At 44.6% G+C, this 23424-nt stretch overlaps 1 protein-coding gene across 1 annotated transcript in view; it reads left to right on the forward strand.

Moving 5' to 3' along the window:
* Positions 1-8169: 8169 nt before the first annotated feature.
* The window catches only part of CPM (carboxypeptidase M), a 64971-nt gene continuing 49716 nt past the window's right edge, over positions 8170-23424 (forward strand). The window contains exons 1-2 of the mRNA XM_061639782.1: positions 8170-8332; positions 8562-8718. Coding sequence (XP_061495766.1) covers positions 8565-8718 — 154 coding nt within the window. The 5' untranslated portion in view covers positions 8170-8332; positions 8562-8564. The remainder of the gene's footprint in view (positions 8333-8561; positions 8719-23424) is intronic.

A 23424-nucleotide genomic window follows, 5' to 3' on the forward strand; every position in this document is an offset into this window, starting at 1 on the left:
GGTTGGCAAACATGTCAGCACTAAAACAATACAATTAAAATGTCTAAAAACAGGTAAAAACAAACTGAAAACAGTTAAAACTCCTAAAAGCAATCACCTACTCTCAAACTAATCATTTCAGAGGGACAGGACTTTGAGCTATCAAATGCCTGGGAAACAGGAATGTTTTTAAATGTCACCAAAAAATTAGTAGAGGGAGACTGACGCACCTCATTAGGGAGGGCATTCCACAAACAGGACCACCACCATAGTTGTTCTACAAAGCTTCTCCAATGTTACCAAATTATTGTCATTTAGAGGGATACACTTGCCCTACAGCGCAACAAAAACAGAACCAAAAAACAACCCTGGAACATTTGTAGCATGAAAATAATTTCAGCAAGAAACTATGGGACATACACAGATTGGAAACAAAGCAGTATATCCATCCCCAAAAGTTTGAAAGTGGGATTGCATATAACCTCCCTATATGATGATGCAGGGCATTTGAAGGAATTGTTACTGGGTGTCCATTTTTTCATTCAAATAGCTTGCACATGAAAGCCTCTCTACCATATACAAGCCCTGACATTTGGATTGAGACAGAAGTGGTTCAAGCTAAAAACAAAAACAAAAAAAAACCAGGAGCAAAAACAGCCTCACTATTGCATTTACACTTTACTAGCCTAGCAAAATTATTACTAGCCTGCCCACCCACCAGTAAATACATGAATTAAAATACAAAATTAAAAGTTGCTGGTCATGATCCACACCTCACTATAGCAGAATTCTCACCCAAACAAGAATGAAGATACAGAGAACCAGATGTGACAGAGTATAGGGAGAGAGATTTTGTTAAGACTTTTTAAGAAAGACTGGTGGTTTTTAATAACCCTATTATTGTGTAATGTGCCCCTATGTTTTACTGTTTCTGTTCAATTTCACTAAAATTCCATATCTCTAGTCAGTGCTATAGTGGCTTCCAATCTGAATTTGTGTTCTTGGTTCATTTATTAAATTTTATTTGTCTGTCCATTTGTTTCCACTGGATATCCAAAATCTAGGACTGGGTGGCCATTTGGACATATAACTATTTACTTTAAAAAACGCCTTGCTGCTCATTCAGGTTCTCTGTACTATGAGTAAGGATGTAAAGACCTGCCAATTTCTCAGTTTCTAATTTTTCTAATCTAAATTGAGTTCCCCATATTTCTGAGCAATTTGTATTTTTTTTAAATCTTCATGAAAATTCTTCAGCAATGTAGTGCAATTTTCTCCTAATAAATTCAATTTGATTAATATAAACATTTTTGCGAGCAATTTCTCCTTTCTATGTTGCTTTCACTAATACATTCATTATAATGCACACTTTCCCATTATATATGCATGTTTGTAAACATTCTTTGGTTGGCAAACCATGTTGCAAAACTTGGACAAAAAGGATGGATATGTTTCTGGTCTCGTATTGTTTTGGAAAGTGAATTTCCAAGATTCAGCTTTCAGTGTGAACTGAATTAAATTTCTGCCCTATCCCTAACCATGAGGGGGCACTGTGGTGAGGAAGTCAGTTGGGCGGGGTGGGGAATAGACTATGAGGCCTGCTGGGATCCTATGCAGCAGGGCTGCCTATCAGGCAAAATATCAGATGTGCAATTGTTATCTATTATCCAAACTGTAGAGACGCTATGGATGATCTCAGACAGAAAAAACAATGCTAGTTCTTCAGCAGAATTGTTTAAAGTGTAAGAGTCCGACCTCCAGATATCTGTTACTCAGTCTTTACCTCCAGACGATGTCATTACCTTCTCCAGAGGCTCGCCACATATTTTGGTATTTGACCCCACATAAAAGAAGACTCCAGCTTTTGAAGTTGGGCACATGCTTCCAAATTTGCCTTCAGATACTGTGGGTGGGTGAGTGGGATGGTGGGTGGGTGAGGAAACACCTGGCAATACTCTGTTTATTAGGTAAGCATGCTGAGATCTTCATTTGCAGTTGGTGTCCATGTAGTGCAGTAGATTACCTTGTCTCCTGATCAGAGCTTGGAAAAGTTACTTTTTTGAACTACAACTCCCATCAGCCCCAGCCAGCATGGCCACTGGATTGGGCTGATGGGCGTTGTAGTTCAAAAAAGTAACTTTTCCAAGCTCTGCTCCTGATCCTGACCACAAACTACATCCACACCAGACATTTATGCCACTTTAAATAGTTATGGCTTCCCCCAAAGAATCCTGGGAAGTGTAGTTTGTGAAGAGTTGTTAGGAGACTCCTATTGCCCTGATAGAGCTCCAGTGGCTAGAGTGGTTTAACAGTCAGGCCCTCTTCCTCAGTTCTGCAGACTGTAGCTCTGTGAGGTGAATAGGGAGTCTCCTAGTACCTCTCAGCACTCTTCACAAACTATACTTCCCAGGATTCTTTGGGGAAAGCCATGACTGTTTAAAGTGGAATCAATGTCTGGTGTGGATGTGGCTTTCATTAGTGAATGAAACAACCAGCTTCACTATCACAAGTTGCTAGTTGAGACTTTGCAGCATTATGTTGCACAGGTCGTGCTCGCGGGCTTCCCATGCACATATGGTTGGTCACTGTGAGAACAGGATGCTGGACTAGGTGGGCCTCTGGCAGGCTTTTCTTATGTTCTTATGTTATTTTCCTGGAGCAAAATGTAGGAACAGTTCACCTATGTCCAAGTGTTCTGTACATTCATTCAATTCAGCTAGAGGATGATTTGTTAGGCTGTCTTTGTGTGTCACGCACATAACTTCAAGCATGTATGCTTGCCTTAACTCGTCACTGCATGGCACAATAGTGATCCATCATTCTAAACATCTAAAAAAAAAAGAGAGATCTTTTCAGTAGTAAGAAATTTCTTCATAGTTATCCTAGCCACAGCAAACGATTACACAATATACAAGTTAATTTTTCAAAGCTGGATTGAAAACAGATTCTGGGTAGGGTTGCCAGCTTAGAAGCATCCCAAAACCTGAGATTTCAGGGATGGGCCCGAGTGATGTCAGGGGGGTGGGCCCGAGTGATGTCACAGGGGTGGGCCCTAGTGATGTCATAAAGCATGATACATTAAGCATCAATCACAGTTGCTTGGAGCATACAATTAAAATAATTCTTATTGGAAATAAAGATAGAAATCTTAGCTTAAAGATGGAGCCTGGGTAGGGAACATTTAATCTAGCCTACTCGCTTTCAGCAAGAGGGTTTAAGTGCCCTCAGGCCAGTCCAGTCACCAGAAGGCCATTGTAGGAAGAAAGGAGCTTAATGTTGTGGAGATGTTAGATGGGAGCATTTGGGAGTAAAGATGGATGCCCCTGAAGGCTGCAATTCTAAACACATCAGAGCTTGGAAAAGTTACTTTTTTGAACTACAACTCCCATCAGCCCCAGCCAGCATGGCCACCAGATTGGGCTGATGGGAGTTGTAGTTCAAAAAAGTAACTTTTCCAAGCTCTGCACGTACTAAGGGACTAAGCCCCATAGAACTCAACAGGACTTACTTCTGAGTAGATATAGTTTGGATTGTGCTGTTGGTAAAGCTTGACTAGGGATCCTCTGCAAAGACATCCATATCCAAGCAGGGTTGGCAACCCCCTGCCTGGAATGCCCTGCCCTTATCTTTTAACATGACTGCTCCAAACGTCTTTACAGATTTGACCCTTCACTGCAGAAAGAGGTCTGAGAAATGAGTAAGAGTAAGAAGATTCTCTACCCTTTCTGTCTACCCTGTGGGCTGCTATAAACTCACTTTGACAGCCAACCCAATTCCAGTGACTAATAATTGACTCAATCCAGTGGTCATGCTGGCTGGGGCTGATGGGAGTTGTAGTTCAAAAACGCTGACCAAGAGGGAGGAGGCGAGGCACAGAGAGCTTGGTATGGTGCAGCAAAGCCAATCCAGCACTCCTGCCACTGTGTGCCACTATAGTCCTGCCACTTTGTCCCTCTCCCACTTGGCAGTGGTCAAAAGCTGGGAGAACAATGGAGCCTCACTGTGCCTCCTCACTGGCTGCTACTGCTGGAACTGCTCCAGGCTCTGATGAATTGCAGCACATAAAACTGAGGCTGTGGGCACAGTAATCGCTTCAAAAGCAGCCAGAATGGTTTTTTCTGGCTGCCTTTTGAAGCAACTCTGTCTTCTGCAAGCCACACTTCCCTTCTCCACTGCTGACTTCAGACCTTTCAGGACAGCTCACAGCAAAGTGTTGGGCCAATCACTGTCTCCGCCTGAGCCTGCCACAAAGTGTTTCCATTGGCTACAGCTGGAAGGCAAGCGGGCTGATCTGCCAATCAGTTGTGAAATCTGCCTGAAGCTGAATTTAAAGAAAAAATGCACTCAGGCTGATCTGACCAGGTTTTAGATTTAAAAGGTGTAGTTTGACTAGTGTTGTGTGCCCACATTTTCAGAAAAGAGAGGTGGAGATGCACTGGAACCGGCACAATGGTGTGTCTCTACCCATAGCCTGGATTCCCTTGATGTTACAGGTGGGTTTGTGGTCCAACAATAATATCTGGAAGGCCACAGGTTCTCCCACAGTCTCAGGCAATCAAATGGTTTTGAGCGGAAGATAAGGGAGGCCCAATGAAATGAAAATGACATTATACACATGCAGTCTGTTTTTAAAAAGAAACTAAAACGTGTAACATGCTACAAATATCAATTCAAAAACATCAACCAAAGGAAAATAGTGTTTGCAGGCAGCCATCTGTTAAACGCCTACTTGTTAAAGAGGCACTGCCTGAGTTAAGGTGAATGGGTGATGGTGTCTCAATGTGGAGATCTGTCCCAGAGACTGGTGGATCTTCACTCCCAGGACCTAGAATGCTCGTCCTCTCCAGAGCAGCACCAACTGTCAATGGCAACTGCTGGAAAAGGTGCCACAGAGGGGGATGTGCTGGGAAGGAAAGGAAGATGAACACAAACTGTGTGGAGTTCTCAGGGAGCACTGTGGTGACAGCTGGGCCCATGCCACCCTCCCATTGGTTCTCCGTGCATGTCCCCTACCAACTGGGCTAAGGAGTTTCCTGCTGGTTATGAGTGGAAGAGCACTCCTCCATCCAGCTGTGTATGTTGCGTTGGTTCTGAGTCGCCCATTGCCTACTTATTTAAATGGAAACTGGAAGCTTGTGGAATTCTCCTTATTCAAAGGGAGGACTCTGCTTTTTTCCCTGGTCAGCTGGTTATCCTGGGTTCTATGACATAATGGAGTTTCTGCGGTTGCCATGAGGTGACCGCTGTGGTCCCTGCCTGGGTAATATGATGACATAATCAATGCACAATATTGTGATTTGTGGGGGAGCTGCTGTGGACATGGTGAAAATAGCTCTTGGTGTTTATTTATTTATTTGTTACATTTATATTCCACCTTTCATCCAAGGAGCTGAATGTGGTGTACATGGTTCTCCTCCTTCTCCATTTTATCCTCACAACAACCCTGTGAGGTAGGTGAGGCTGAGAGACTGACTGCCCCAAGGGCACCCAGCAAGCTTCACGAGTGAGTGAGGCTTTGAACCTTGGCCTCCCAGGCCCTAGTCTAATACTCTAACCACTACACCATACTGGCTGTTGTATAGTTTTGTTTTCTATGTTGCTGCTATGGGGAACAAAGGACCGTGACCATGTTATACCACAGATGGCTGGTAAAGAGGTGGCATAGCAGCCAGTGGCGAAACAGGACCATAGGATTGTTTTGCAGGTTCCCCATTTGTAGCCAATGACTCTCTTATTAATCATATGTAGGCAGAGATTCAACTTCAGCCACAGGGATCTCTTTGGATAACAAAAGTACTTATTTTGCTAATTCCATACCTTGGCAATCTATGCTTTGTTGAAATACTAACCTCCTATTTCTATGCCTCAGGGTTTAGAGAGGAACACAATAACATTCATGGACAGTATTATACAGCCATGAGATTGGCTGTATTATGCAGCCACGAAAGTGGCTATATACTATAGCCAGCGTGGATTTTTCACATTCCACAAAGTTAAATTGAGAATACCCCCATGCCATTCTGATGCTTCCCATAAGCTCATTTCAAAACAAAACCTTACAAAACGTATAGTCCTGGACTCAGAAACACTTGCTTAACAACCCTCTAAATTTTCATGGCGATACACAAAACAGCCAGAGAGAATAGAGAGTTCAAAGTCTAAAAAGAGAGAAAAAAACCCCAGAGCCCTTTTGGACTTTTTTCTGTCAGAGTTCTCATAATCTGGTGAAATTCATTAAAAATGAGGAGGAAGGGAGAGGAGAAGGAGGGGAAAGGCAGGTCTGATCATTTGCATGCTTATTGAGTTCAATGGGATTTACTCCTATGCAATCATGGTTAGGATAGGTAAAACTGACCATGGGAGAGGGGGAGGGAGAAGGAGCGGATTGGAGGGGGGCAAAGGAAGGGGAGGGCAGGTTTGATCATTTGCATGCTTATAGAGATCAATGGTATTTACTCCCATGCAATCATGCTTAAGACAGGTAAAACTGACCACGGGGAGGAGGAGGGGAAAGGGGAAGAAGGAGTTTGGAAGGGGGGGAGGGGGGAAGTTAGGGGCAAAAGGGAGGGGATAGGAGGGAGGAGAAGGGAGGGTGGGTTTGATCATTTGCATAATTTTTGAATTCAATGCGATTATTTTCTGTGCAATCATGTTTGAAAACGGAAATGGACTGCCCAAGTCGATCCTGCCATCTCCAAAGATGGAGAATTATATTTTTGTAAGCTTGTTGGTGTTCTTCTTACTTTGCTTCTTTCCTGTGTTACTAATGTTTCTACAGAGAATCTAATCTAGAAAATTGTATTTCCCTCATTATTCATCTTAGAAATCTGAGACAAATTTATTTTTATTAATTTCAAAGCCTTTTTATTGGTCAATGTCACATGATGGTGAAGACAGCCTTTTGTGTTTCAAATTGGAGGTTATGTTCTATTTCTGTTTTGGGTGCATTAACAGTTGAATCTGAAACTGTAGTTTGATGTAAAATCAGACTGATTACAATATGTTGCTACTTCAGCAATGACTCTAGCTGTTGGAAAAAAGAGGATGCATGTTTTCAGCCTGCTATGTTTAAACTACTTCATTTAAGGCAAGGTGGACATGGTAAATTAAAAACATAGAGCACACCCAGAATTTTGCTAGAATATATTTAACCTCCCACTGTTTTATCTTGTGCAAATTGAGACACTCCTGATGTCCATTGGAGACTATTCTGCAGAACAGTAAGTGCCATTATTCCACACTTATTTTTGGAGGGTTTTTTTGTGTACATTTTGCAAAGTGTTGCTGTACTTCACATATTCACAGAAATAGAAGCAAAAGAAAATGATTTCCTATAGGAAACCTCACTAAAATTGCAAAGCAAATCAGACAAATTTAAAGTGACCATCTAAACTATATCAACTGGCTTAATAATGTTGCTTCCTCCCTGCTAAAACAAGATCAGCACAGCACATGTCTTCTTTCTGTTATTTAGGCTGATTGCAGATACTGCCGCCACTCACCATATGCACAAAGGCACATGTTACCAAGTTCTTCCAAGCTACACAGCAAGTGGATTGGACTGTGAAAGACCAACCCAAATTGTTTTTGCATTTTGACAAATTTGTAGGGCAGTCCAATATCCCAGAGTCAGGTCTCCTGCTTTCCTGGTGCATTTACTATAGCTGCCCAATTTCCTTGCTTTTTAAAGTTTGATAGAAATATCTGTGGGCTATAGGTACGTTCTTAAACCACAATGTTTTTTGCCTATTAGTGAATTAACAACAGCGACATATGATGAGGATGTTAACACCTCAATCTTCTAAATGCATTCCAATTCTTACATGTGTTACAATCTACAACCATTGGGAAAAATGAAATAAAGTCTCTTTCGTCTGATAACTGTTGTATAGTGAGCCTTTGGCCAAAGATTGCAGAACAATCCGGGCGATGGCGGAGCGTGATTTATTCTTGCCCTTTCAAGTGCTGCTGAAAGGAGCCTTTCTGCCATAGTTTCAGCCGGCTCCACACGTAGCAACTTGCCTACCTAGCCGAGCGATCCTTTCTGCACAAGGTTCCTTCTTGTTTGCCTGAGTCACATCCTACCTCTCTTGACTGCCCGCCAGCCACCCAGCTGCTTGAGGCTTTGAGAGGAGACCCTGGGATGGTGGCGGGCGGGGCGGATCCCGTCTCACTGGACTGGCTGCCTCCGGCGTCACTCATCCAGGCAGAGCAAGGCTCTCGCGGGGTGGGGGCTGGCGCAGTGTCTCTTCTCAAGCACCGGGCGCTCCCAGCCACAACCTGCCCCGAAAAGTGGCGGGAGTACCTGAGCGCGGAGGCAGCGGCGCGAAGCTTCTTCGCTGCTGCTTCTGAGGTAAAGGAGACACCTTCGTTTGGGGCTGGGCGAACCCTGCGCTTTCGCACAGCGCGCTGCCTGGTTGCCACTACCTAGTGCGCCCCCTTATCTAGGACCGAGGGAAGTGGAGGAGATGGCAAGAAACTCCATTCCGCCCTCGGCTCTGTTTATGCTTTGCCTGACTCTTCTCTTCATACTCTCCCAGCCCTTGCCCGCGCTGACTTGCTCTCTGTTTGCTTCTTTCTAGAAGATGGACATCCTCAGCCTAGCGCTTCTGCTCCCTTTGGTAGCCGCGTTGGACTTCAGCTACCACCGCACGAAGGAGCTGGAAGCTTTCCTGAAGGCTGTGTACAAGAATCATGCTTCCATCACTCACTTATATAGTGTGGGCAAGTCAGTAGAAGGTAGGGCTGGTGCTCACGCTCTCTTTCTGCATTCGTAGACCAGCTGTGGGTTGGGTGGGGGATGAGGGAGAAGTTGTCAACAGTCACTCATCGCCCCGGGAAGCAGAGTTTGGTGGACTGAAATGCCACTCGAGCCAGTGGGACTGACTGCCACACATCTGTGACCCCAATTCAGAGAAACTGAGCCATATCTGCTGCCCTGGGCTCCTGCTGCCAGGAAGGGCAGGATATAAAGCAAATAAATAAATAAATAAAATCTAAGGCCCAGTGAAATTCAACCATGCAATTTTCAACAGGACCCAACCAAGGGCAACTTTTTCTGGATGTTTGGGGCTTAGGTGTACGTTTTCTGTGTAGCCTTTAAATAAAAAGAAGACTGTCTACAGTTAGTACATGGTAGGTTTTTTTTTTTAACTCAAGGTTAATTGTCTAGAAAGGTGCCTGGGTAAATAGAGGAGTTCTGGTAAGCAAAGCAATCTGTTTGTGCTACCATAGCTAACCCCTTTTTATGACCAGGTTATTTGTACCTTCTCAAACTTACGCTATGCTCTAACAAGTATCATATTGAAATTAAGACCAAATAGCTTTTCCTTGTTTAGTGAATGATGCATTTATTATGAGAAAAACAGCATCAAATTGCATTCTTGAGTGCATCATCAGTCTACATAATCCTATTTAATCCAGGTTTGCTAGGAATAATCTGTAATTGCCTGCAAGGAGGCCTGTCAACACAAAGAACTTGTTACTGTGGTTTTGTTATCATGTTGGGTAGAAAATATTAAAGGAACACATTCATATGCAGTTTCATAGTTTGTGATTGTTCAGAAGAGCAGGTGCAGAAGTCAAGTTTTATAATAGAATCCAGGTTCCCTTGGTTTCTGAACAAGTGGCAGCGCTGTGATGGGAAAGGAGGTTGAAGAGATAAAGGTTATGTCTGATTTAAAACAAAAACTTCTGTGGGCCTTTGTTTAGGCATATTGTGCCAGTCACAGATGCAACATATATCCCAAGTAAATATTGTATATGTCTATGTTAAAAAATGCCGTTATTTTATTGGGACATGCTTATATTTTTCACTGATTTTGAAAACTGTTATTGGCAGGGACGATTCCTGCTGTCTGCTGCTAATTTTGAACAAGCGCATGGCAGAGTGGCAAGCAGAGCTTTGTGTGTGTAGGTTGCGATTCTGTTAGGACCTTTTGCCCACATGCTACATTTGTGGTGGAAATAATTCTGACATTAGAGTTATAGTCAAATGCAATATACACTGAGGAATCTGAAAAAATTGATTAACTGTAATGGAGAATCCTGTTTTCTGATTAATTTCTGTTGAGGTCACTATTGTACAAAAATACTATCTGGAGTTCAATGCAGGATTAGACCATAGTCATTAAGAAAGCAACATACAGCACTTAAAGAAAATGTGACTGTAATCTTTTAAATTGCAGTTCTATCAATCAAGGGTGTGTGAGTGTGTGTATAGCAGGTATGAACAGGGTAATATCATATATCAAATACATGGAAATGGACTGCCTTCAAGTTGATCCTGACTTATGGCTACCCTATGAATAGGGTTTTCATGGTAAGCTGTATTCAGAGGGGGTTTACCATTGCCTCCCTCTGAGGTTAGTCCTCCCGAGCTGGTTAGGGCCTGCTGAGCTTGCCACAGCTGCACAAGTCAGCCCCTTCCTTGTCTGCAACTGCAAGCTGGGGGGGCAACTGGGCTCCTTGGGACTATGCAGCTTTACCACGGCTGCACAGGTGGCAGGGCACTTAACCCCTGAGCCACTCACTGTGGGGGTGATCTTTAGACACCAGCGGGGATTTTAACTCGCACTCACAGACTCTGGACTCCCAGCTAGGTTGTCCTTCCCACTGTGCTATTCCAGCATAAGATGAGTAAATCATTTGTTTCTCATATACCTCAGTGAAAACTATAGTTAAAATATTTTTTCCAGAGCAACAATTCATAGGTGATAAACAATGCAAAATGTCTCTCCAGAGATAAAGATTAATTAACCTGCAAATAATGTACTACAGTATTGTTACTCAGTGTCAAGGATTCAACGAAAACACAAACACAAACTCTCTCTCTCTCTCTCTCTCTCTCTCTCTCTAATTACTTCCTTGTTGAAGATAAACATGCTTTGGATGTCAAAAGTGTCATTCAACTTCTATATAAGTATTAGTTTCTACAGGTCTTTGCTAATCATTGTTCTATTTGTGGATTAATGTGTTTTTTATGCATGTCAGCTGATGGTGTAGTTACAACATGGCATATGGAGACGTGGGATTAGGAATAACTAAAGCCCATACTTTTACAAATATACATATCCTGAATGTTAGTATCAAGAACAGCTTAAACTTTAAATAAGGGACATCTTCAGAGTACAGATTTTGATTCCCTTTGATTTTAGGTCATCTTCTTTTTAATGAGCAAATGACTAGAGGAAAATGCTTATTCCTCCAAGAGATGTGATGACAGGTCCGTGAGATACTGGGATGTACCTCTGCTTAAATTGTAGAAACGTAGTTGTTGAATGTGCATGAACACAATGTATTCTAATGCTTCTGCATGAACGATTCCCCATTCACATATGTGGCTCTGGCTTCTATATGTTGATTACACTGCGCTTTCATTCCCTGTACTTACCTGTCCTCTAGAAGTAGCATACAAATTGTTGCTTTATTTTCCCCATTGAAGAGAACAGCAGCAATACATGATCACCAGTGTCTGGAATGTGTGTGTTTGTGTCTGTGTGTGTGGCGTCTGTTTCCCAGTTAAGTAAAGCACTGTAGTGCGGCATTTTACTTTCTCCTGTTTTGTAATTCACTTATATGGTAGAGGTCATCCTTGCCCCCAAGCCCTGACAGTGGCCGATCTAGTTTCCTTTGCACCCCTACTGCAGTTCTTGTGATTCATTTCTTCTCCAGCCGATGATAATGAGGCATTCTGATGTTGCATGCCTAAACAAAACCTCGAATCCGATAAACGTATTTTATTTATTTATTTATTATTAAATTTGTTAGTTGCCCATCTGGCTGGCTGTCCAGCCACTCTGGGCGACGTACAAGATAAAACAGTATATAAAACAATTAAAATTTAAAAACAGTAAAAAACTAGCCCATCTCAAACGCCCGCCTAAAAAGCCAAGTCTTCAGGGTCCTGCGGAAGCTCATTATAGACGGGGCATGGCGTATATCACCTGGGAGAGAGTTCCAGAGGGTGGGGGCCACTATTGAGAAGGCCCTCTCTCGAGTCCTCACCAGCCTAGCTATTTTGACTGGTGGGATCCAGAGAAGGCCCTCTGAGGTCGATCTTGTTGAGCGGCATCCCTGTCGATGCTGGAGGCGCTCCTTCAGATAGGCTGGGCCATAACCGTATAGGGTTTTAAAGGTTAAAACCAACACCTTGAATTGGGTTCGGTACACAACCGGTAACCAATGCAACTCCTTCAGCACAGGAGTGATGTGATCTCTACGGCGGCTGCCTGCAATCAGACGCGCCGCTGCATTCTGTACCAGCTGTAATTTCAGAACCGTTTTCAAGGGTAACCCCATGTAGAGCACATTACAGTAGTCCAGGCAAGTGGTGATCAGGGCATGTACCACTGGTGGGAGCAGATGATTGGGAAGGTAGGGGCATAGCCTCCGTATCAGATGGAGTTGATACAGAGCTGCTCGGCTCACAGCTGAAACTTGAGCCTCCATAGACAGCTGGGAGTCAAGAATGACCCCCAGGCTACGGACCTGGTCTTTCAAGGGCAATCGTACCCCGTTAAGCACCAGGTCTATATCTCCCAGCCTTCCCTTGTCTCCCACAAACAGCACCTCGGTTTTGTCAGGATTCAGCTTCAACTTATTCCTTCCCATCCAGCCACTCACCGACTCCAGACACTTGGACAGGGTTTCCACAGCCAACCTTGGTGAAGATTTAAATGAGAGATAGAGCTGCGTGTCATCTGCATACTGATGACATTGCAGCCCAAATCTCCTGATGATTGCTCCCAGCGGCTTTATATAGATGTTAAAGAGCATTGGAGAAAGGATAGAACCCTGTGGCACCCCACAAGTGAGGGGCCAGGGATCTGAAACCTCTTCCTCCAATGCTACTCTTTGGTATCTCCCAGAGAGGAAGGAATGGAACCACTGCAATACAGTGCCCCCAGTACCTAACCTCTGCAGGCGATCCAAGAGGATAGCGTGGTCCACGGTATCAAAAGCCGCTGAGAGATCGAGGAGGACAAGGAAGGTGCCTTTGCCTCTATCCCACACCCTTCTCATATCATCTACCAAGGCGACCAAGGCTGTTTCAGTCCCATGTCCCGGTCTGAAGCCTGACTGAAATGGATCCAGATAATCTGCTTCTTCCAAGTGTGCTTGCAACTGTTTAGCCACCACCCGCTCAACTGCCTTGCCTAAGAATGGCACATTTGAGACTGGGCGGAAGTTGTTCAGATCTTGAGGGTTCAAGGAGGACTTTTTTAAAATTGGTTTTATTATAGCTTCCTTGAGCACTGATGGCATTATTCCCTCTTCAAGCGATGCATTTATCATCAGCTTGATCCTCTCTCCCAGTCTATCTTTGCAGCTCATAATGAGCCACGAAGGGCAAGGATCAAGTAAGCAGGTGGTCGGCCTTAGAGCTGAAAGCACCTTGTCCACTTCATCAGAAGGAAGAAGCTGGAACTGATCCCACGCCACCGAAGCAACACTGTTCACCTCTGGCTCACTCTCTGTATCCACAGTGTATGGAATCTCACTTTTAATACGATCGATTTTATCCGCAAAGTGTTTAGCAAACTCGTCACAGGAGACCTTATCATGTTTCATTGGTTCCAGAGCAACTGGACCAACCAGGCTCCGGACCACTTGGAATAGTCTCCTGGGACAGCACTCTGCAGATGCAATAGAGGCAGCATAAAAATTCTTTTTTGTTGCCCTTATTACCACATGATAGACTGCAGCAGCAGCTCTAACCAGTGTTCGATCCTCCTCAGAGCGAGACTTCCGCCACCGACGCTCTAGCCGTCTCACTTCCCGCCTCAGAATACGTAACCGTGGGGTAAACCACGGCGCCGTCTGAGTTCTATTCAGGGGGAGAGGGCGTTTTGGAGCCACTCGGTTTAATGCCCCGGTGATTGCGGCATTCCAGCCCCCCACCAGGGCTTCAGCCGAGTGGCCGTGTGCTTGCTCCAATGTATCCCCAAGCGCATTCAGGAATCCATCAGGTTCCATCAACCGCCTGGGGCGGACCATCTTAATGGGTCCTCCAACCCCACAGAGGGTTTGCGGCAGTGAAAGGTCCATCCTCACCAGGTAGTGATCTGACCATGATAAGAGGGTGATGGATGTATGCCCAATTTTCAGACCACTCCTCTCCTCTCCCGAGACAAACACAAGGTCGAGTGCATGACCGGCTACATGGGTGGGACCCATTGTAATAAGGTGCAGCTCCCAGGAAGCCATGGTTTCCAAGAAGTCCCGAGGTGCTCCAGTGAGACTGGCCTCCGAATGCATGTTGAAGTCCCCCAATACCAAAAGGTTCGGGGACTGCACCCGTACATCCGAGACCACCCCCAGCACCTCGGCCAGGGATTCCATTGTGCAGCGGGGTGGACGGTACATGAGAAGAATCCCTAGACTGCCCTTTGGTCCCAACCTCCAGTACATGCAACACCAAACTCATTCTCTGAGGCTGTAAGTACACTAGTCGCCTACAGCAAAGCATTTCCATTGGCCACACCTGGAGGGGCAACGGATTGATCTGCCAATCAGTTGCAAAATCTGTCTGAAGTGAATTGTTTAAAAAATGCACTCAAGCTGATTTCACCAGGGTTTACAGTTTACCTCTTTGCTTGATAAATATGTTATTTTTGCCCCTTCCTTCAAGCAACAATTATAATCCAATCCAGATAACCTTTGAAGTATACCGTGTCTCTGCTAAATACAGGGTGTTGTCTGGCTGCATTAACTATTTCACCATGGGACGTCTTTGTAGCTTCTCTTTGTTACTGCTGCATTTTAGATACATGATTTATGAATGTTGCATATTATTACTACTGCTGTGTCTTTGATGAAGAGTGGGTGGAGAAGTAGATATACTTTAAAATATTCCAAGGGTTCCTACTATATCCTGCTAATTTTCTTTTTTCCCCTTAAAGGGAATTTGGGAAAAGCTACAGCTCAATATCTGCTCCTCAACAGTCCAATCTAGTAACAAAGTAGTAGACTGTGAACCTCAGGATACTTTCTGTCCTTGATTATTTATTAATTAATTGATTAATTAATTTTTATATTTGTATTCTACCTTTCCACCAAATGCTGCTAACAATAATATAAATATTGGACTTACTTTTCATGTGTTTAGTACTGAAGTGTCGAGATGAGTTTTAATATAACCAGTTTTGATTGTGGAACAAGGTGACCCTTACTATCCTATTTTCTTGTGAAAGTTACCATCAAATACACTTAAAGCACTATATGTGTGTATGTAGATCCAAAATCTACAGAAGGGCAATACCTTTTTTAGGACCCAACCAAAATGTCACAAATACCTGCAGGACTAGGGGACTGAAGAAGACCTGCCCTGAGAGTGAGTATCTGAGCATCTGGGTGTTTGCTGCTCACTCCGATGGGTTGCTGTCCCTTGAGAGAGCTGAAGTCCCTGGTAGGTGCTGCAAGGACCGGGACACCCTGCCTGACCCTGATTCCAGCGAGAGGCTGCAGTTAATCTTGCAGCCTCTTGCATCAGCTGCAGGCTGTGTCAGGAGGCATAAAAGCCCAGCTGCCCTTGGGTGCCAGGTCTGCTGCTGGCAGGGTTGCCAGCCCCTTAAGGAGTCCTGAGGGTGAGGGCGCTACCCCCTTCTATTACTTTTTTTTTAAAAAAATGTTTTATTATTTTTCTGTTAAACCAATCTAGAGATTGGTGGTGGGGAGGGCGTGTGGTGCATGTGTAGTTCCTGCACAGGGTGAGAGCCTGTGCAGTGAAGTGAATGATAGAAGAAAGTCACCAGATGCCTTCAGAGTGAGAGTCTATAACTGGCAGAAGGCTGGCCCTCCCTTGGGTGTGAGACAGGAGTAGGAGTAGATGTGCCCTGTGTGAAACATTTTGAATAGATATGACTGTTCCCAATTCTCGCAGAGTCCTACAGGGATAATTGGCTCAGGCAGGTTTTGTTGGTGGGCTCTTGTTGGGTCCATATCAGATGTTTAGGAGGGGTCTTAGTATGGTGGAACATGGGTGATGCCACCCCAATTTCAGTGGTCACGGGTGGAGTGAATTATAGCCATGGGAGGTGGTGAATTACTATAGAAGATGAGGGCAAGGCTATCTGCGCCTTAAGAACATAAGAACATAAGAAGAGCCTGCTGGATCAGGCCAGTGGCCCATCTAGTCCAGCATCCTGTTCTCACAGTGGCTAACCAGCTGCCTGGGGGAAGCCCGCAAGCAGGACCCGAGTGCAAGAACACTCTCCCCTCCTGAGGCTTCTGGCAACTGGTTTTCAGAAGCATGCTGCCTCTGACTAGGGTGGCAGAGCACAGCCATCATGGCTAGTAGCCATTGATAGCCCTGTCCTCCATGAATTTGTCTAATCTTCTTTTAAAGCCATCCAAGCTGGTGGCCATTACTGCGTCTTGTGGGAGCATAGACTATATTCCAAATTTGTTCTTGTCTAATATATGGCTAAAAGAGGGATGCATGCTATTATGGAAAATCTTCTATTTCCATATTGTTAGTACTACTTTTAAGCAAGCTAATATGACAGGTTAAAATAGACATATTTATTTTCTTGGATAATGCTAAACTAATTTCCTTACAAACAACTGTGCACTCAGATTCTGTTTTGTCATTTATATATAATTAATAGACCCTCCTCTTCGGATGCACACCTTAACGTGGTGAGGGGGTTTGAGTGTGTTGAAGAAGCTGAGAGCAATGCCGTAAGGAGTCTAGACCAAGAGGCTAGATTCCTAGCAGGGGCACCCAAGGCAGAATGGTCAAAGCTGAAACACCAGACTAAGATGCATCCAAACACAGAGGAAGGCAATGGTAAACCACCTCTGAATATCTCTTACCACAAAAATCCTATGAACAGAGTATCCAAAATGCAACACAAGGTAGTGCTGGAAGATGAGACCCCCAGGTCAGAACGCACTCACCAAGCAACTGGGGAAGAACAAAGCATGAGTAGCGCTGTGACCAATGACGAAGCTAGGTCAAAGCCGAAAGGAAGCCCAGAGGCTGATGCGCACAGATGCAAAAGGAGAGTCCGGAATTGTACGACGCACACAATAGGAACATGGAATGTGAGAAGCATGAACCAGGGAAAGTTAGAAATTGTCAAGCAAGCAATGGAACGCATCAACATTACAGTACTTGGTGTGAGCGAACCAAAATGGACGGGAATGGGACATTTCCAATCAGGCAACTACAAAATATTTTATGCAGGAAATGAGGAATGAAGAAGAAATGGGGTTGCTTTAATAGTGAGAAGTGATGTAGCAAGAGCAATTAGGAGCTACAACGCAAGGTCTGAGCGAGTGATATCAATGAGATTAAATGGGAAACCTGCATTCCTCGTTGCTTATCTGCTGTGCCCACTGGCCTGTGTATGTTGTTGTTTAACGCCAGATTGGTACACAATAGGACCACTCTCATCAATATTTATTTATTTATTTATTTATTTATTAAATTTCTATACCGCCCCATAGCCGAAGCTCTCTGGGCGGTTCACAACAAGCAAGCAAAACATCAAAATACAATTAAAACCAATATTAAACAATTTAAACACATAAATACCAATATACTAGCGTACTAAATAGTAAAATGTAATAGGATGTGAAATGTTAAAATGTTAAAATGCTTAAAATGCCTGGGAGAAGAGGAATGTTTTAACCTGGCGCCGAAAAGATAATAATGTTGGTGCCAGGCGTGCCTCATCAGGGAGATCGTTCCATAATTCGGGAGACACCACTGAGAAAGCCCTTTTTCTTGTTACCATCCTCCAAGCTTCCCTCTGTGTAGGTACCCGGAGGAGGGCCTTCGATGTTGAACGAAGTGTACGGGTAGGTTCATATCGGGAGAGGCGTTCCATCAGGTATTGCGGTCCTAGGCCGTGTAAGGCTTTATAGGTTAAAACCAGCACCTTGAATCGAGCCCGGGAACATACAGGGAGCCAGTGCAAGCGGGCCAGAATCTGTGTTATATGTTCGGACCGCCTGGTCCCTGTTAACAATCTGGCCGCTGCATTTTGCATGAGCTGCAGTTTCCGAACCGTCTTCAAAGGCAGCCCCACATAGAGCGCATTACAGTAATCTAATTTAGAGGTTACCAGAGCATGCACAACTGAAGCGAGATTGTCTCTGTCCAGATAGGGGCGTAGCTGGGCTACCAACCGAAGTTGGTAGAAAGCGTTCCGTGCCACCGAGGCTACCTGAGCCTCAAGTGACAAGGAGGGTTCTAAAATAACGCCCAAGCTATGAACCTGCTCCTTCAGGGGGAGTGCAACCCCATCCAGGACAGGTTGAACATCCACCATCTGGTCAGAAGAACCACCCACTAACAGCATTTCAGTCTTGTCTGGATTGAGCCTCAGTTTATTAGCTCTCATCCAGTCCATTGTTGCGATCAGGCACCGGTTCAGCACATTGACAATGATTTGATCGTGGATGAAGGTGCCAATTTGATATGCATTACCAAGACCTGGATGGGTGAGCTGGGAGGAGTTGATCCGAACCAGTTTTGCCCACCTGGATACTCGGCTCAACACCAGCACAGGCAGCAGGGATACCGGGGAGGAGTTGCTGTGGTCAACAGAACTTCCATCTCTGTCACCAGAAAACCACTCTGTCTTGGAGCTGGCTGTGAGGGCCTGCACCTGGTGTCGGACTGAGAAGACAGTAAACTAGGGTTGCTGTTGGTGTACCATCCACTCTGCTGCCCAGCAGCTTCTGTGACCGAGCTGGCGGAGGCCGTCTTGGCTGTGGTGTTGGAGGAGCCCAGAACAATAGTGCTGGGTGATTTCAATATACATGCTGAGGCTGCCTCTAGTGTTCTGGCTCGGGACGTCATGGCCTCCATGACAACCATGGGGCTGTGTCAAGTTGTCACTGGCCAGACACATAGGGTAGGGCACACCCTTGACTTGATTTTTGCTCCAGATGGAGGAAGGGGTGATCTGGAGATAGGCAGAGTGGATGTCACCCCATTATCTTGCTCAGACCACTTCCTGGTGAAGTTTAGGCTTATGGCTCCGATCTTTCCTTGCAGGCATGGTGGACAGATTAAGATGGTCCGCCCCCGGAGCCTAATGGAATCCACAGGATTCCTGAATGCCTTTGGGGAGTTCCCAGTAGATAGAGCAGGTGACCCTGTTGAAGCCCTTGTCACACTGTGGAACAGCGAGGCGCGTCGGGCTCTTGACACCGTTGCCCCCAAGTGCCCTCTCCAGCATTGTGGAGTCTGGTTTGTACCTTGGTAAATCAGTGAGCTAAGGGCAATGAAACAGGCTGGACGACGGCTAGAGTGCAAGTGGTGAAAGACATGCTATGAGGCTGATCAGGCACGAGTAAAACATCATAACTGTACCTACTGTGTGGGGGTGAGGGCGGCGAAGAAGGGCCACTTCTCTGCCTCCATCATAATCCTCAAGTAGCTGTCCAGTGGAGCAGTTGTGCTGTGGGGTGCCACAGGGTACCATCTTATCCCCCATGCTGTTTAACATCTATATGAAGCCCTTGGGAGCAGTCATCAGGAGCTTTGGGGTGAGGTGTCAGCAGTATGCTGACGATACCCAGCTCTATTTGTCCGTAACATCTGAATCGGGAGAGGCTGTGCAAGCCCTGGACTGCTGCCTGAACAAGGTGGTGGGTTGGATGGGGGCCAATAAACTGAGTATGAATCCTAGCAAGACAGAGGCGCTGTGGGTTGGTGGTTCCTGAGTTCGAATAATTGGTCAGTTGCCTGCTTTGGATGGGGTCGTACTCCCTCTGAAAGAGCAGGTTCATAGTCTGGGGGTGCTCCTGGATCCATCTTTGTTGCTAGAGGCCCAGGTGACCTCAGTGGCTAGGAGTGCCTTTTACCAGCTTCAGACAGGTGCAGCCGTTTCTGGACTGGGATAGCTTGACCACTGTTGTCCATGCACCGGTAACCTCTAGGCTGGATTACTGTAATGTGCTCTATGTGGGGCTGCCCTTGAGGTTGGTCCGGAAGTTGCAGCTGGTGTAAAATACGGTGGCGAGACTGCTCACTGGGGCAGGGTATTGCCAACATGTCACCCCGCTGCTGAAAGAATTGAACTGGCTGCCCATTTGCTACTGGGCCAAGTTCAATGTTCTAGTTTTGGTGTACAAAGCCCTATAAAGCTTGGGACCAGGATACCTGAAAGACCGTCTTATCCCTAATATACCCAGTCAATCACTGTGCTCTGGAGCTGAGGGCTTTCTGCAGATACCATCTTATCAGGAGGTTCGTTCTGCACAACATAGGAAATGGACCTTTAGTGTGGCAGCACCTACCCTGTGGAATTCCCTCCCCTTAAATATTAGGCAGGTACCATCTTTGTTATCTTTTCAGCACCAATTGGAGATCTTCCTGGTTCAACAAGCCTTTTGAGACCTATCCCAGTCTGCGTCTGTGTTGGAATATGTCATTGAGCTCTAACAGTCCTTTTTTCTTGTCTGGATGGATGGAGGATAGAGATGGATGTGTGAGTGTGAACAAACTAGCCTACTGTATAAAAGTAAAATTTATATTTGTTGCTCTGTCCACTTTTGCCCCTGGCCCCATACATCACTGGCTTTGGGATCCTGAAAGGTTATCCAGAAGGGAATGTGGCTCTCCGGATGAAAAAGGTCCCCATTCCTGCTATACACATTGCTACATTATCACAGAACAGCAATAACTCTTTTGTGTAATGAAGGACACACTCAACCTAGTAATTAGAGAATCATACAATTCATGTGAAGGAGAAGTGTCATCACTAAATTATATTTATTCAAAGCTCTTCCACAGTAACATATTTTTATAAATATGGTGATATTGAGAATCAACCCAATGAAATGCAGCAAACAGAAAATTTGTGTTGTATGTTGGGTGTGTTACAGTAGGGGATGTTAGCTGGCAAAAGTTGCCAACCAGTGTAAGGTGCTTTTATACATCAGAAACCTTAAGATGGAGCTTAATTGGAAGCCCACTTCCCAAGCGAACCCAGCCAACAGTGCAGTCAGTTCTGGTGAACAATGTATTTTCTCTAGCTAGTAGAGTCATATCTGAAATTTGAGGTCCTGAGTTGTAATCCTAGTGTAATGGCCTATATTGGCAGGAGATCAATATGTCAATGGTGGCAGGGGCTTCTCCCCAAATTGTGATTCTGTTGCTAGGAAAAACAGTTCTGCCAGCATTCAGATGGTAGGTGATGGTTGCTGATAACAGTGTTATTCTGGGTGCTTTTGTATGGTAATTTATTACGGACTCAGTGCTCCTCCTGCATGCAAGTTTTTTGTAGCATCCACATGACACTGTCCTCGTTAAAATGCCATCTCATATTTTCCCCCATTTTGCAAATTTTGTTACTTACTGAATTGTCTGCAGTAACTGTAAATCTGGATTAAATGGGAAAATAATATGGGATGGCATTTTAATGACAATGATGTTGTTTAGACGCTGTGCAAAACCTGCAACACAAAGGTCACTGTAAACTGCCATGCAGAAGCGCCCTCTCCTCCCTGCTATGGGTACCGCCACTCTAGTCAAGAATGTCTGCAGTCTTCTTTTTGCACAACTGATGCCACTAGACATGACCCCGTTTCCCCTGCCCTTAAAGTTTGTCTATTTTTTAAAAAAAGGCTTTATCTCTTTTTAAAAATATTTTGACTCTGTAAAAGAGTGAGAGTTATATCCAACAAAGTCATTGCTTTTGGGGGATGATTTCTGCTTGTCCAATAGAACTTTCCCTCCCTTTCCTCCCCCCACAGCTCCCCCCCATCTGCTCTGGAGAGTTGGGGAAAACCTCAGAGCAGATTTGGGAGTGGGGTGGGGAGAGGAGAGGGAGGGAAAGTTCTATTGGACAAGCAGAAATCATCCCCCAAGAGCAATGACTTTGTTGGGTACAACCCAGGTCACTTAACTGTGGTAGCACACATACATTCATGTTTCTCTTTAAAAGGTGGAATGAGGTAGACTATCCACTCCTCTCTACAGCAGTGTTCTGACAATATGTAAGCTTTTTCTTTTTAAAATTTATTTTGTCCTCTTTGAAACATATGCACCCTCTAGCCCTGGACTACACATCTTTAAAAATAAAACAAGGGTCAGATGGCTTTCACACATCTCAAAGCTTTCCATTCTCATTCCGTTTGTACAGCCAAAGCGCTACTGCTAGGAATAGTAGTTTAATCCAATTACTTAAAAAAAACCCAAGTCTATACAAGTCCTAATAGCTGGTGATAAGTACTGTGTTTGGATGTTGAAAATTCAGTCTCTCTTACCTAGGGCCATAAGCATACGCAACAATGAGAGAGACCATTATTGTTTTGCCAAACTACACAATGAATGCTTAAATCCCTGGCCAGATAGGCACTGTCATATTATAAACATCCTTAAGGTTGCAATCCTTCCACACTTGCTGGGCAAAAATGCATAGAATTGTTTTATAAATCAGTTAAACAGCTGAGATTGAACCAGATTTTTAAACCTAAACCTGACCATGAAAATTGTGTACAGGTTTTATATAGAAAATGCCCCCCAAAATCAACACTCTGGGATTGAAGATCTGTGTCAAAGCTTCTCTACAATTACTGTTCTGTTTGGAAGCAGGGTATATTGACTTAAGAATCCTCACCTCTATCTGCATGATATTTTAAACTGTCGGTTGGCTTAATAGGTACAAACTGAGCTGGCAGAGTAAAAGAGTTAGTAATATTTTTACTCTTAAAGAAAATTGTGAGTTAGCCCAGAAATCTTGCGTAAATCAGAGAAAGCCGATGGTTGTTTTTGAAAACAACTTTTGATTTCTGCACAACTATAACCTAATTGTAAGAGGAGCCAGTGTGGTGCAGTGGTTAAGGTGTTGGACTATGATCTGGGAGACCAGGGTTCGGATCCTCACATAGCCCTGAAGCTCACTGGGTGACCTTGGGCCAGTCACTGCCTCTCAGCCTCATGAAAACCCTATTCATAGGGTCGCCATAAGTTGGAATTGACTTGAAGGCAGTGCATTTACATTTTTATAACTTAATTGTAAGGAATCATAGGGTTAGTTTCACTGCATACAACATGCCTTTACCATCTCCATCCTAGGGCCTATATTTAGTTTCCAGTGGCTAAAGTAAAAAAGTAGTAGTTCTAGAACAATTCTTCCTTTTTACAACTAATTGGTTCCTTACTTTTTGAGACCCGTCCGTATTGCTACAGAAAAACAAGGAAAACCAAATCTTCTGCTTATCCCAGGTGCTGCTTCAGCATGCAGAAGTGTAGTGAAGGGTGTGTCTAGGATCTCTCCCTGATCACCTTATTGCAACAGTATCAGAGAACTTAGATGTGCAAGTGACATATTCAAGTTCTCTCTTCTCCCTCCCTATAACATGGAAGCAAGCTGTCACTCTTGATACAGTACTCGCACTCCAGCTGAGTAGGGCCCCACTTTCCGGTGGTTTTCGCTTTTTGGCGGGGCCCTGGAACAGAACCTGCTGTATGAGTGGGGT

This window comes from Rhineura floridana, chromosome 8 (assembly GCF_030035675.1).
Source record: "Rhineura floridana isolate rRhiFlo1 chromosome 8, rRhiFlo1.hap2, whole genome shotgun sequence".
Lineage (NCBI taxonomy): Eukaryota > Metazoa > Chordata > Lepidosauria > Squamata > Rhineuridae > Rhineura > Rhineura floridana.